The sequence below is a fragment of the Calonectris borealis genome, chromosome 2, assembly GCF_964195595.1.
Source record: "Calonectris borealis chromosome 2, bCalBor7.hap1.2, whole genome shotgun sequence".
Classification (NCBI taxonomy): Eukaryota; Metazoa; Chordata; class Aves; order Procellariiformes; family Procellariidae; genus Calonectris; species Calonectris borealis.
Window position 1 is genome coordinate 99574524 of NC_134313.1, and position 13453 is coordinate 99587976.

Here is a 13453-nt window from a genome sequence, read left to right on the forward strand (position 1 = left end):
GCCAGTGCAAAGGTAGTAAAGAAGAGGACGCTCATATTCGTCAGATAACTACAAGTGGGTAAACCCCAAATTAGAAGTAGGTAAGCATTGTTTATTGTTATTTATCCTTGCCTCCATCTCTCGGGGCGGGGTGTCTCTCTCTCCCGGCTGCCAGCTTGCCAGGCGGAGCGGCAGCCGCATCGGAGCAGCACTGCCGCCCTCTCTCGGCTCCGCACGCTGCAGAGCCTCTCCAAGCCCTCCGCATTTGCGGCACAGGCAGCAGCTAACAAACAAACAAGGAAAAAAAAAAGACAAAAAAAGAAGAGGGGAAAAAAGAGGGGAAAAAGGAAAAAAGAGAAGGGAGGAAAAGGGGGAGGAAAGGAAAAAGGAAAAAGGAAAAAGGAAAAAGGAAAAAGGAAAAAGGAAAAAGGAAAAAGGAAAAAGGAAAAAGGAAAAAGGAAAAAGGAAAAAGGAAAAAGGAAAAAGGAAAAAGGAAAAAGGAAAAAGGAAAAAGGAAAAAGGAAAAAGGAAAAAGGAAAAAGGAAAAAGGAAAAAGGAAAAAAAAGGAAAAAGGAAAAAGGAAAAAGGAAAAAGGAAAAAGGAAAAGAAAGAGAGAGTGAGTGTTCTTCACTGAGGGGGTGGTCAAGCACTGGAAGAAGCTCCCAGGGAAGCAGTCATGGCCCCAAGCCTGTCAGTATTTAATAAGCATTTGTACAATGCTTTTAGATACGTGATTTCACTTTTAGATTGCCCTGTGAGGAGTCAATGATCCTCGTGGGTCCCATCCAACTCGGGATATTCTGTGATTCTAAGTTTTAGTACTAAAACTCAATTCAACTTAGTTATAATACTTGCAGGAGAGGATCTCAAAATACTGTGCAAATGCTAACATTTCATGAAATGATAGGAGGGGAATAGACATTTCTCCTACCATAATTTTTCTCATTAGATATTTCTTTTTTAAAAGAGCATCAGATTAAAACAAGGACAGACTGTATTAGCTGCCAGCAATAAAACAGTATCAGACCTACCAATTCTTGCTTCTGGCACGGAGAAGATGTTATGCCACGCATTGTTTAAGACAGCAATGTAGAAGACAGATAGGGAAGGGATGCAGAAAACATTCTCTCCATTTCACGGGTTCAGAAGAGAGGCACAAGAAAACTGAAAGGAACACCCAAAGTCACTTGTGCACTGGACTGAGCTGGCGATATGGCACTAAACCATAAGCATTTTGATCTGCTCCAGCATGTCATTTCAAGGAAGCAGGAGAGGAGATGTGTGCAGCTGTCTCTGTGCCATCATTGATGCAACATTTTGCCATTTTTACTTGTAGGGATTCTGGAGGAACAAAGACTTTCCTCCTTCTGTCAAAACTGCCTGGAGGTTCTCCTGACCTTTTTTTCCCCCTCCCATTTTTCCAGGTGATTAAATTGTGCAGTCAGAAAGCATGACTATAATGCCAAGAAGCCAGCAATTTTAACACCACAAAAGGATAATTGCATAATACTTCAGGCCATATTAGTTTCAGCACGGACTGACCCTCAGCCGGGGATGACAGAGCGCCAACAGCTCCCAGCATAATGACTGACAGAACTGGGACATGGCAAATTGCACTTTCGAAGCCTGCAGCAGAACGAGAGTGAGGGGATACGCTTTGCATTAAAAGCAGTCATGTACTATATTCTTAGAACAAGGATAAAGGAGGACAGCCCATGACTACCTCCCTTCTAAACCATTTTCCATGAAACATTTTCCATCCTCCTCTCATTCTTCTCCTTTGCTAGTCTGTAAAAGACAGTTGTCTGTACTACTAGTGTAACGTTACTTATATTCTTACACTATACTACAGATTTGTACTAAATTAAAGAAATTTTGCTACCTGTGAATGTCACATTAATTGAAAGAGCAGCTTAGAGCGTGACATCTATCGATAGGTGAGTAAAACGACTGCTTTTCCTCCCCTCAACTCAACGCTGCAATTGAACCTCAGTACATTATTGCTGTATTAGAGGTCTCTGTGCTGTATCTGTAAAGATTCAGGCACAACCAAGGCACGCAAGTGTACCAGATTGTGACACCCCCTCCAAACCTTTGCTCACATCTCTGCTAGCTGGGTGGTTTGTAACATTCCCATCCTGTACATGCCTGGTGCTGCCCCGGTGTGAGCAATTGGGACACCACACGTAAGATCCTGAATGGGAAAGAACCTAGGGTTAGCCAGAAGTAAACATATAGAATAGGTGAAATTTAGGTTGTCCCATGGGTTTCCCACCTGGGCAGAGAGGAACCTGGGTTCCATTTCTCAGCTTCAGGATGTTTCTGTATTTTTGCCAGTTACTAGTTAGCTTTAGAAGACTACTAAAAAAACAGTTGCTCCTGTTCCCACAGGTCCCAGGAACTTTGCGCTCTCTTCCCTGCTGCGGTGTGACTTCCCCAGGCAATACTCCCCCCGTGGGATATCCCACGGCCTGAGGCACAGAGCCCTCTCCTGGGAAGAGAGCTTGAACCCATCCATAGCAGGAGCTGAAGGGAGCCCAACATCTCTCGCTTTCAGGACTAATGGTAACCAACTGCTATTACAAAGACAGGTACGCTTATACATCCCCCTTACAAAGTCCAGGGCCAGTTTCTACTTTCAAGAGATCATTTATCTACCAAAGTGAATAGGACACTCCCTCCTCAAGTCTCGAGTGAGCCCCTCAAGAGAGGGGTGAAATACTTGACGTTTCCTATTGCCACCCAGCTTCCACCAGGCACTGTAGATGTGACAGCAACTTGTGGAATAGAAGGCCTGGGTCTTCACTCTGGGAAATGAGGATTTGATAACCCAAACTCTCTTCTTGTCATTACTATAATGTATTTGAGTTCTGGAGGCATGATTAAGCTCCAAATTGTTGAATCCTGGTGACCCAGTCTGCGTATTTTAAAACTAGTTTCCTGTTCCTGTGCCTCATTAAAAAAATCAGTACTCATTTCAGCTCGTGCTGACAGCTGATACTATAAGTAATACTAAACTAACATTTTTCTTTTCAGAGTGTGCTTTGAACAAAGTAGCCTTAATTTAAGAATTATTTTAACAGTTCATTTTCTAAAAATAACTAAATCGCTCTTTCCAAACATTACATCCATACACAAGCTGACTCACAGCATGAAGTTTCACTGAAGCCATGGCATGGTCACAGTGAATTCAATGCAAAAATAATCATCTCAATTTACATAGAGACCACTCTCAGTGGAAAAAAACCACCAAAACCTACACAATAAAAATAGGAAAGAAAACTTGTAGGTTTATCTAACAGTCAGCCTAAAAGCACAGGCAGTCTGGAGAAAGGATATTAATGTCTTTAATTCTTGAATAGCTCTAGAAAATTCTATAGCAGGGATGGAATTTTCTATTCAGTTACATAGGGCAATTTAAAATATATAAAGGTAATTACAAAACTTCTGTTGGATTTTGCTTACAGCATAGTCAAAAGAGACTATGATTTAACCAAGACTACATGCTTTTACATGTTTTTAGAGTTGCTCCCTGCAGATCCATCTTGTACAGATCAGGTTATTTACAGATTAAGTGCCTGGAAACGAGAGAGGTTACAATACGAAATATGTTCAAAAACCTGGAATTAATATTATAACTTCTGCTAAGAGAATTAATAACACACAGCACAATTGGCCCAACATCTATAGATCTGCTTGTAATTACTACTTTCTACTACGACAACTTTCAATCTACTACCATATGGGTTTCCACTGATTCACGACAATGGAAATGTCACTCTGGCTCAATACTGTTAAATGCCATTTTCAGAAATACAAGCACTGTAGTGGCAAATGAAATGGAGTAATTATGTAGTTCAGTATTGGCTTTATGCAGTTTTAGAGAATTGTTACAAATTCCTTTAAGCGCTACAAAACGGGAAGTGCATAAGATGTAAGTTAATTTAAACTTGCTTTGCCATAATTTATGTTACGCAGTTGACAAAGTTTTGGTATAATCAATGGTATAGAGGTCCCAAAGTAAAATCTTAAATAGTCACTACATAAAATATCACTTTAACACACTGTAAGAATCCTATCAATAATCACTGTAAGAATCCTTATCAATAATCATATATCACTAAAAAGTAAGTTGATAAAGGATTTTCTTTCACACATTTCTTGCTTCTCTCTTCCATCACGGTGCTAAGCCCACGTTAGCTGTGCCTGCACTAATAGAGCTGGGAGACTGAGTGCAGGAGAAGCAATCAAGATTGGCATGTCAACAAAGGCACCAGATGCCACTGATGCCTCTTCCACACTACAAAAAAAATACTCCCTATGCCCATACACAGAGAAAGGATACAAAGACATGCCAAATAAAGGTTTGTAACAGATTTTACTTGTAGAAAAGCAACATTTTAGCATCATTTCACAATAAAAAGGTAAGATCTGTTTGGTGTTATACAGACATGGTGTATCAATTCAGAATGCAACAGGTAAAGCATACTGTAATACTCAGTATGAAAGGTATGAGATACACTGTTGTATTTAGCCAATTACTCTTGGTGCCTCTTTGCGGATACTTTCTTAATTACAGGTCCTCTCTGCTTCATACATGTCAGCAATATATTTTGGAATATAAAAACTGGAAGTGTTAAAATACACTGAAATGTGTCTGGAAAAATCAAACCCAGGACCAATTTCTCATTACACAATAGTTCTACCAGATCATTGAAACAAATGGCACTTTGCATGTAAACTATCTGTCCCCTCATTCTACTCTCCTTTAAATAAAAAAAAGGAAAAAATTTGTCTTGATATAGGAAATTGCTCCATCTTCTTGCTTCTGCATTCATGCAACTTCATTATCAGGTTTCCTTATCCAGATATTAAACTGTAAAACGAACAGTTACTTATCGTGGGGCTTTTCCACCATCTTCAGTGCTAATCTTCCAACCATTAGCAAACTGTATATGGGGAAAAACACAGAATTAAACAATAATAATAATTTGTCAATTAATTTTCAAATACTTCCCATGTAACTGGTGCATAGAAACAAAAAAAGATACACAAAATATGATTCACTCCATCTCAGTTTAATTAAGCAAATAAGAAATCACACATAGAACGTTTAAAAAAAAAGTATATTGTGTTGTACCTGACACCAGCAATTAGCCCTGCAGGCATGAATTTTCCAGAGTTGTAAAATCTTGTTCCCATGATGGCAGTCAGTGTTCCAGATGTAACTTAAATGAGAGATTATACAGTTCAGTCAGCAGAGATGCATGTGTGTAAGAGAGCTGCTACAATTCAAAACTAACAGAGCAGAGAGAAGTAGTAGCATCAAGTAAAAAGTGAAACAGGGTTATTTCATGTGATGGACTAAGACAGTCAATAAACTGTGTAAACTTTGGAATGTGTCAGTATCTGAAGAGTAAATATTCTAAATCAAGTTCTAGCAGACAGTGCACTTTTACTACGCTTCTGCACACTCCTCAAATTTCTTCGTCAAAATGTGATGCTTTGGAGACTGGAAATAACCTATGCTACACTGCTCTGGAACTGACTCCTTCCCTGTGCACAGGCAAATCACTAAACTGTTGCACGTAATTCCCCCACTTCTCTTAAAAGGGAGATAGCATTTTCTTGTCTAACTTGTAGTAATGTTCTGAGAATTAATTAATTTACATTTGCAAAAGACTTCGAAAGGGAAATGTGCTATGTAAGTGGTAAGCATTACCAACCCATTTCAGCCCTGGACCACATTGTAGTAAAATCAGAGAGTTAAAGCTATCCACCCTGACCACTTGACATAGAGACAAAAGCCAGGTAGTTTCACTGAGCCAGTAAAACAGAAAGGGCAATCCCTGGAACACCGTATCTCAAAGAAAGACGGAATACCAACAAAACTATACCGAAAACACACTGATTAAATCCTTAGCCTTAGCATGCATCTGTTACCCAGTGGTAACAGCTACACATTAACATGTTGTTCCAACCACTCTTATTTTCTACTATTGCTTCTATGCGATGGCTGGTCCTGCAGGACCCAGCTCATCTTCAATCCTAGCCATGGCATCCTTCCTCCCCAACACCACCCTAAATATTATCCTTGACTTCTAACAGTCTCATGTAAGTATACATGTCAAAGACTGGGACCACAGTCTAATACACAAGAAAGAACTAAAGTACTTCAGCATTCAAATACCTCAAGCTCTAATCAGCAGCCAGTCTTCAAAACATGCACACCTCACTAAAAGTAATTTCATCTAAGAGAGCAGTAGAACACACCTTCTCCAAAAACTTTAAAGCGTGAAAAGGAGGAGGAAAAGACTCCACATGCTACTGAATTATAGAAATGTACCTGTCTCTCACATTTGGGAAAATGCTTTGTCTCACTCCTGTTAAGCTTGCTGTACTTGCAGTTTATTCCAGTTATTTAGGCTTGACCATTCACACCTTTTGACCTATCCAGTCGATGTGAAAGTGGATTGCACTGTAGACAATGCTGAAGTGGACAGAAATGCTGGGCCTTCCCCTTTCACTTCTGACTTTCACATACCAAAGAGCTAGATGCTATGTCATCGCTTCGGTGAGCAAATGCTATAGTCAGTGGCAGCTCTTTAAGCACTGACTAAGCAGCGACTCTCCGCAGTCATCTTCTCAAAGTCAGGGAGAAGGGAAGCTCCAGTTCTGAGAAGAAGGAAGACGACACTGCATTACTGAAGCTTGCTTCTCTGTTACATCTCCCCAGGCATGCAACACCTTTGTAAATCCACATATTTGACGTATCAGAGTCTCTGCCATTTTCAGCAATAACAAAACAACCTGCTAGGGGTATGGGCAGTCTGCAGGGGAATCATGCTTCCTGAAATGCTCCAGCATCCTGCAGGATGCTAAAAGTAGGATCCAGCCAAAAAGAGGACATACAGAGGTCAGACATCTATTTACTAGCACTTCCCTTGCACTATGATCCTTTGAACACACCAGTACGAGACAGGTGCATGGTGGCAGCCACCAATTCAGCCAAGCCTGAAGACTGAAACATAGCTACTGCTAGAGGACTGTCATGCACTGATGTCTTCCACAGATCAGGAGAGGAGAGGATACTACTAACACAGATACTGGCCAAAGGATTACACAAAACACATGCTCACAAGTATCTGAAATACAGCAACCTAACAAGTGTCAGGCATCAGCTGAGCTGCAGGAATTATCTACATATATTTTCTGAGCCCACTTCAATTGCAAGGTACCCTAACTTATTAGTGAATGCGAAAAGTTCAAGTCATGTTATTTTGCAACTGGCATAAGCTTTAGGCATTCACAGGTCAAAGTGACAGGTGATAACCATGCTAACTTGATCACAACCCTGAGCTCTATATGGTAAATGGCAGAAAGACAAAAACTGCATTTTGGAGATTCACACCATACTGCATACAAGTTTTTAAACAAAAAATGCTTATTCGATTTTTTTTTTCCCCTGAAGGATGTGAAATAATAGTATTTGGTTTGATTATTTTTTTTAAACCACATAAGTTTCACTTTATCCTAGCACACATTTTCCTTCACAACCTGTAGGTTTTTTGATGTTCAGAAGACAAACTCTAATGATAAATAACAGATATTTTCCTCTCCTGTTGTAGAAAAGGAACAAAAATGTAAGTTTGAGCTATCACCCAAAGCACTTTCTACTTCTTGCAAAAGGCATGCAGGAATGTAGTGAGAAATCACTGAGCAAGACACACCAAGAGAAGCAGTTTTTAATATGCATACATTCTTAAAAAAAAAATTAAGTAATACTAACAGTTCATATTCCAAGGAAAGCAGTGGAGTTTGGCCACTAATGGAGATATTTCACTAAAACACAAGTTTAAAGATTGGATTGAAACTAGATTTATAACACCATCAGTTTAATTCTTCTGCAAAGACTTTTAGGTACTAATTTAAAGTATCCAGCTATTTTAGGGTAAATATAATCCCTTCTAATTAAAATTTTAAATTACTTACTCAGAGAAATCCAAACATTATTTGGATTCTGTGAGAGCTGATAGGCACCCAGTCCAGCCAAACTCCCAAAGAAAAGGCCAGCAGCTAGCGATGGGACACTACCTGAATAAGTAAAAGATAATGCATTCATTAGAAGCTCAGAAATAAACTTGCTCATTAGCTTCTCTGTTTTGTAAAACACCAACAATAACAAAAAAAAGATGGGCATTCATTGTTATAAAGCAGATTAGAGAGGTTTTTTTTTCTTTTAAGATATTAAGACCATGCTCATCTGCACCAAGAAACATGTTCAAATACTCTTGCATAAGACATAAATAGCATTAGTATTTAATTCTTTAACAGCAAAGCTATTAATATATTTATGATGGAAAAAATAGCGAGAAAAGCAAAAGAATTGGTGTTTTCTTTGTGCAAACTGAAACGTGTTGTTTCAACACAGTAATATCAGAATTTCTTGACAGGCAGTAAAGTGGATGGATTAAATAGTAAGGGTTTAAGATCAGAAAAAGGGCACATGGACTGAACCAAGCAGGAGGGCATTCAGACAAACAAAGAAAAAAGTTGCCAAAGAAGAGGGTGGATTTGAATAAGAGGTCATATCTCTTAAGTACATCTAAGATCTGATCCAAAGGTTAACTGCTGACTTTGGAGAAAGGTTCCCTGGACTCGCCTAAATTTTGGATCAAGTTCTTAGTATAAATGATAATCCCAGGCTACCAGAAGATAAAGGATACCACATCCAAATTGGTGATTTATAGATTACATCAAGTAATGAAGTGGCACGCCCACTGTGAGTGGTGAATGCCCTCAGTAAGGTTAATGGAGAATTCAGGACTTAAAGTTACTGAGGGTGGTTCTTTATATATTCCATTTTTCAGGTCACCTTTAAAGGACTCGAGATTGCAAAGCTAAACTGATAAAGATCTCTCAATGTTACAGGAGGATTGCATATTGCTACCAGAATGTAATAATTTTTCAGTCATCGACAAGGCAGCTGTAACATTGCTTCAGATCCTGCTTTTGGTATAAAAAGCAAGAGAGAAAGATGATAGAAAGCACCAGATATTCCTGTGCATGTGCAAGGAAAAGATGCACACTCTAGTAAGTGGCTGCTCTGGACAGAATACAGTTTAGCAACCAACATGTGGTAGCTACAATTTTTTGCACAAGCCTGAGAGTCCACAAATGGCCATCATATCCTTGAATTTTACCTCAAGGCATTGTTTAAGCAGCTATGACACATACACTTACTAGGAAAACCACACCGCCTCTGGTTCAGGAAGTTCCTGACTCTCAAAACACTGGGACCCAAAGAACTTACTAAATGAAGATAGAAAATCAATCAATCAATCACTCTTTGCTTGTCCTATTCTCATATGCTTCCCAAGGCACCTACTGCTGATTACTGCCTGTGTGGGTAAATAGAGCTGGTTGTAAAAGAACAGATCACCATCTTAGCTCTATGGATGAAGGTTCCATTTTCTTTTGGTTTCTCCAAGTTATTAGTAGGGATACAATAGCTTTTTTTTTTTTCTTCCTCCCTACAAGTCACCATACAAGTTCCTGTTCCCCCCCTCAAAAATCCTGTGACCTAGATTCCCTTGCCTCAGCAAGACCATGTCCTCCCATCTGGGACCAGAGAATAAGACAGACACCTACTGTTCCATAATGGCCTCAGAGAAATACAGATGCAATTAGTTACTCAAGTTCTCAGTATTGTCCCTCCTGCCCTAAACTCCACTCACAGCCCAAAGGATAAATCAAGCCAATAGAAAGCAGATTGGAATAGGCATTAGCATCTATGTACTCAAATGCACTGGTAAGATTCTTACTGACTTCAGCAAAGTACCTTCATATCACAAACACTAAGATGGCTTAGGGATTTTCGAAGCTGAAAGAGACAGTATTGCAGCAGGGATGGGAAGAGGGCAAACTCAGAAAAAGGTCAGGAAATGAAAGCAGTAGGTCAGAGCGTAAGCTTATGATGCAGAGCCCAGAAAAGGAACAAGCTTAAGGACTGATTTGCATTTTTCAGCTCTACTTGGAGAAAGGATCCTTCTGAAAACTCTCTGCAGCTTGCAGTATACTGTTACCATCAAACATTAAAATGAGAATAAATCTCTAGGGAAAAAAAAAAGGTAATTTACGTCATTTGAAGATACAGAACATTTATAGAATGCTTATATTTAAAATATCAGGGAAAAAGCCTTTTTGAAGCAAATTTATGTCAGTTCACCCAAAGAGCATAAAGCAGAGGCAGGATACCAGCATCCACCAGAAAGCAGATTGTGGGTTTATCAGCCCAAAGCACCAGCTCAACCCAAAAAGCACCACACCCCAACAGCAACAAGTTATCAGCACATGGCATAAACTGATAAACTTTACATCTGCGTGAACTTCGAGATAGGAGGCTTTCGTGAAAAGCCGCCCAGCTCACACAAAGTTATTGGGGGACTGAATACAAGCGCCTTCCCGCACCGTACCTGCTTTTGCATAGCCAACGAGCCCTCCTGATGCCACCAGGGCGGCGTAGCCAAAGCCGAGCCAGTCCACTGCCATGCTGAAAACTGGAAGAGAAATTGGGGTGAGGGTCGGTATCTCTTAATTTTTTAGGGCAAAAATAGCATTTTGCTGCGGAGGGCTTTTCCACGAGCAAGGCCTGCCTAAAGCCTAAGCCCTAAACCGAGTCCAAGAGCTGAAAACCGATTTGTTGGGAATGCAGCCCTGGGGGTAGCGGGGCGGACTTGGGGGTCAGCCCCGCCGCGGAGCGTACGCGGGCGGCGCTCACCTGCCCGGCGGCCCCGCTCCACAGCAGCCCGGGGCGGAGCAGGCTGCGGAAGGGGAGGCGAGGGAGCAACGTACCGCCCAAAGCTTCCCTTTTCCGGCTGTTCTGAGGAGAAGGGAGGGCGGGGGGAACCTCAAACAAAAAAAAACAACAGACAGGGTAGGGTGTGTCCCGCAGCCCGGGGCTGCTGAGAAGAAAGCGTTACTGCCTTCCATCTACCTGCAGAGCTGCAGGTAACTCCCCCGGCCCCGGCGGGGGGTATCGAGGGTGCCCGGGAACAAGCCCGGATGCCTACAGATGAGGAGAGACTTCAGTGCAGACGAGGGTTTGTGTGCTTGTTCAGTGAGGGGCAAAGCTCCCTCATAACTGCATCCGTGCGCACCTAATCCATCCTAGTCCTGTACCAGAAGTGGGGGTACAGCTGAGAATTTGGGGTTGGTTTTTGGTGTGGCATGAGCTACAACTCTGGGCAGCCTACAGGCAGCTTCTAGCTGTGATCAGTAATTTCAGTACAGCCCTTTTATGGAAGATCCAGAGAATTTCTATAATCTTCAAATCACAAGCACAGCTAGTTCAACAGAAAAAGGAGTCTTCTGCTGTAGAAGTTATGCAACAGTGGGAGATGGAAAACATCTTGTAAAGAAAGTGTTTTGCTTTTTTTTTAATCTGGAAAAAATGTAGGGAGATATTTGTAACTGCCTACAAAGATAAACTCTTTCTTTTTTCAAGTGCTGAAACTGCCTTTCTTCAGGTAAATGGCGCTGTGTGATTTATTCCAGCTGCCTATGCATTTACTTCCCATGGACATTTAACCATACAGAAAGAAAGCACTCCTCCAGCCAGGTCCCTGAGCTGAGGGGCTTCAGTTCCTCTTCATAACAGAAGGCACACAACATCAGAGGCCTGTGCTTTCTGCAAAATGCAGCTTTCTAGCTGCATTTCAGATTTTCCCATCTTTATGAATTAGCCTAACGGTCAGAAAGTGGAGAGCAGTTTAATTCCCTTGTTGGCCTAAGTGGGTTAAATAGAGATCCCCTATCTCCCTGAGAAGTGCCCCAACCAACACAGATCTAAGCTATACTGGATGGGGTTCCCTTTCCTGTTCGAGCTGTGTAATGGCTATGAGGTTCAAGTTTCACTGGGCTCTGCTTTGTAATCCAGCACTGGCGTCCCCCAAGAGGGAAGCAGGAAAACTGGAAGAAATCCACAGCTGCTGGAGCTGCTGAACTCACCTGGGGCTCAGCTGAGATGCTGCTTGCTGGGCTGTTGTTTCTTGCAGCCATGGCTCCATCTACCCTACCGGAGTCTGACAGAGCAACAGCTTTCTCACCGCTGACATCTCCTCTCTCTCTGCACTGCTGCCTCCCCTCTATCATTCTAAGCAGTTCCCTGAAAACTTGAATGGAAAATGTTCTGAAAAGGAAGATGTGCACAAGAAAACAACAACAAAAAATTTGCCAAGTACTGGTTAGTAGCTGAGCATTCACTCAAGGTGCAGAAAATATGAGTCCTCCTCTCAGGACTGTTTCTGTATTTCACCTTAAAAGCTATTAGGACTTGTCTCCTCTGTCTTCAGTTCACAAATTATCTGGAGTCTCATGAGATGCATAATTCTTTGTTACTACACAGGGGGGTTGGATTTTTGCAAATGTCCAATATTTACTTGTAAGTCTAAACCTTAGAACCAAAATTCTGTGGAATTTTTGCTTTTTAATTCTTCAGATTATGTGCAGACTGGATTTTTCCTGTGCTCATGAGAGCTTGGCATGAGCTCATGTATTTAAAAATTCAAACAATAAAAACTGTTTAGTAGTGGCAGCCATTTTGTCAAGAACAGACATAAGATAAGCACTACAAAATAGACATAACATTTTACAAGTGAAAACACTTTACACAATTTTCTTATTTAAGCTTACACTTTGTAAGTCCTATATTTACTACAGGAGCCTTGTTATCAATTAAAAATCTGATTTGGTACTTTTCCTGCCAAATCTACAAACCGTTTTAAGTCCTATATTATTTGCCTGTGTTTGTGTACACACACATTCAGGGTATTATTAAAGTTAAAAGCTGTGTAAGTTCAAACTAAAGTACAATGGAAATCCTTTTAACATTGAATTAAACTGAGCTCATACAAATCAACTATACTGAATATTCAGACAAGAGGTTGTGATCATTTATCTAAATAAAGGAAACGGTTACAGAAGATAAATACAGACACCCACCTCCAAGAGAATATTGCCATTGCCATATGAACAATCTCATAACATCAACGACGATGCTCAGAGTCAGGGCATACACAGAGATGAGCTGGAGTTATATCCTATTTTACATCCTTAAGACAGACTGCATTCCTGTCTCCAGATTTTGCTCAATCTTTTTTCTGATTTTCCCTACCTTTTCTCTTGCTACACAAATAAGGAGGAACAGATTATTACTAAAGTGAATCAGAACAAAGCATAATTCCAATTCCTCTTTGAAAACAGAAGAAATAATGAGTACTCCAGTAGTGCAGAAAACAACATTAAAATGCCTTACTTTAAAAGAAATAAAGAGAACATTTAGTACAGCTATTTGACCTTGTTCTCTCCAGTTCAACTTTGTTTTTCCCATTGTATAATTGTAATAAGACTTAGGATAAAATCCTTTTCCCACTGGCTGAGAAGGTCAGGAATTCACTTTTTGTTTAAGTGCAAA

The 13453-nt window shown here is 40.6% G+C and overlaps 3 protein-coding genes and 1 long non-coding RNA gene across 10 annotated transcripts in view; 2 read left to right on the forward strand and 2 right to left on the reverse strand.

Annotated features, from left to right (window-relative positions):
- LOC142079118 (uncharacterized) lies at positions 1 to 4894 on the forward strand. Its single transcript, XR_012672494.1, has 2 exons — positions 1 to 80; positions 2371 to 4894. It is a non-coding gene; the product is annotated as an uncharacterized LOC142079118 (long non-coding RNA).
- LOC142079117 (transmembrane protein 14C-like) lies at positions 4339 to 10532 on the reverse strand. Its single transcript, XM_075142736.1, has 4 exons — positions 10455 to 10532; positions 7972 to 8073; positions 5120 to 5207; positions 4339 to 4928 (listed from the first exon to the last, which is right to left on the reverse strand). Exons 1-4 carry the CDS (start codon positions 10528 to 10530, stop codon positions 4871 to 4873), a joined length of 324 nt encoding a protein of 107 aa, XP_074998837.1. The 5' UTR covers positions 10531 to 10532; the 3' UTR covers positions 4339 to 4870.
- LOC142079116 (tRNA selenocysteine 1-associated protein 1-like) overlaps positions 10464 to 13453 on the forward strand; it is a 24816-nt gene continuing 21826 nt past the window's right edge. For 6 of the 7 annotated variants that reach the window (XM_075142722.1, XM_075142728.1, XM_075142720.1 and 3 more), the window contains exon 1: positions 10464 to 10555. The gene's annotated coding sequence lies outside the window, so the exon portion shown is untranslated. Of the gene's footprint in view, positions 10562 to 13453 lie in introns of all 7 variants that reach the window. The other variant, XM_075142721.1, reaches the window with a different exon arrangement.
- The window catches only part of PAK1IP1 (PAK1 interacting protein 1), a 9428-nt gene continuing 8080 nt past the window's right edge, over positions 12106 to 13453 (reverse strand). The window contains exon 10 of the mRNA XM_075142717.1: positions 12106 to 13164. The gene's annotated coding sequence lies outside the window, so the exon portion shown is untranslated. The remainder of the gene's footprint in view (positions 13165 to 13453) is intronic.

Coding starts and splice junctions, on each gene's coding strand:
- LOC142079117 (XM_075142736.1), bottom strand. CDS start 10,530: ATGGCAGTGGACTGGCTCGGCTTTGGCTACGCCGCCCTGGTGGCATCA. Junction 5,208..7,971: donor TAATGTTTGGATTTCTCTGA/GTAAGTAATTTA, acceptor CTCTCATTTAAG/TTACATCTGGAACACTGACT. Junction 4,929..5,119: donor GGGCTAATTGCTGGTGTCAG/GTACAACACAAT, acceptor CCCCATATACAG/TTTGCTAATGGTTGGAAGAT.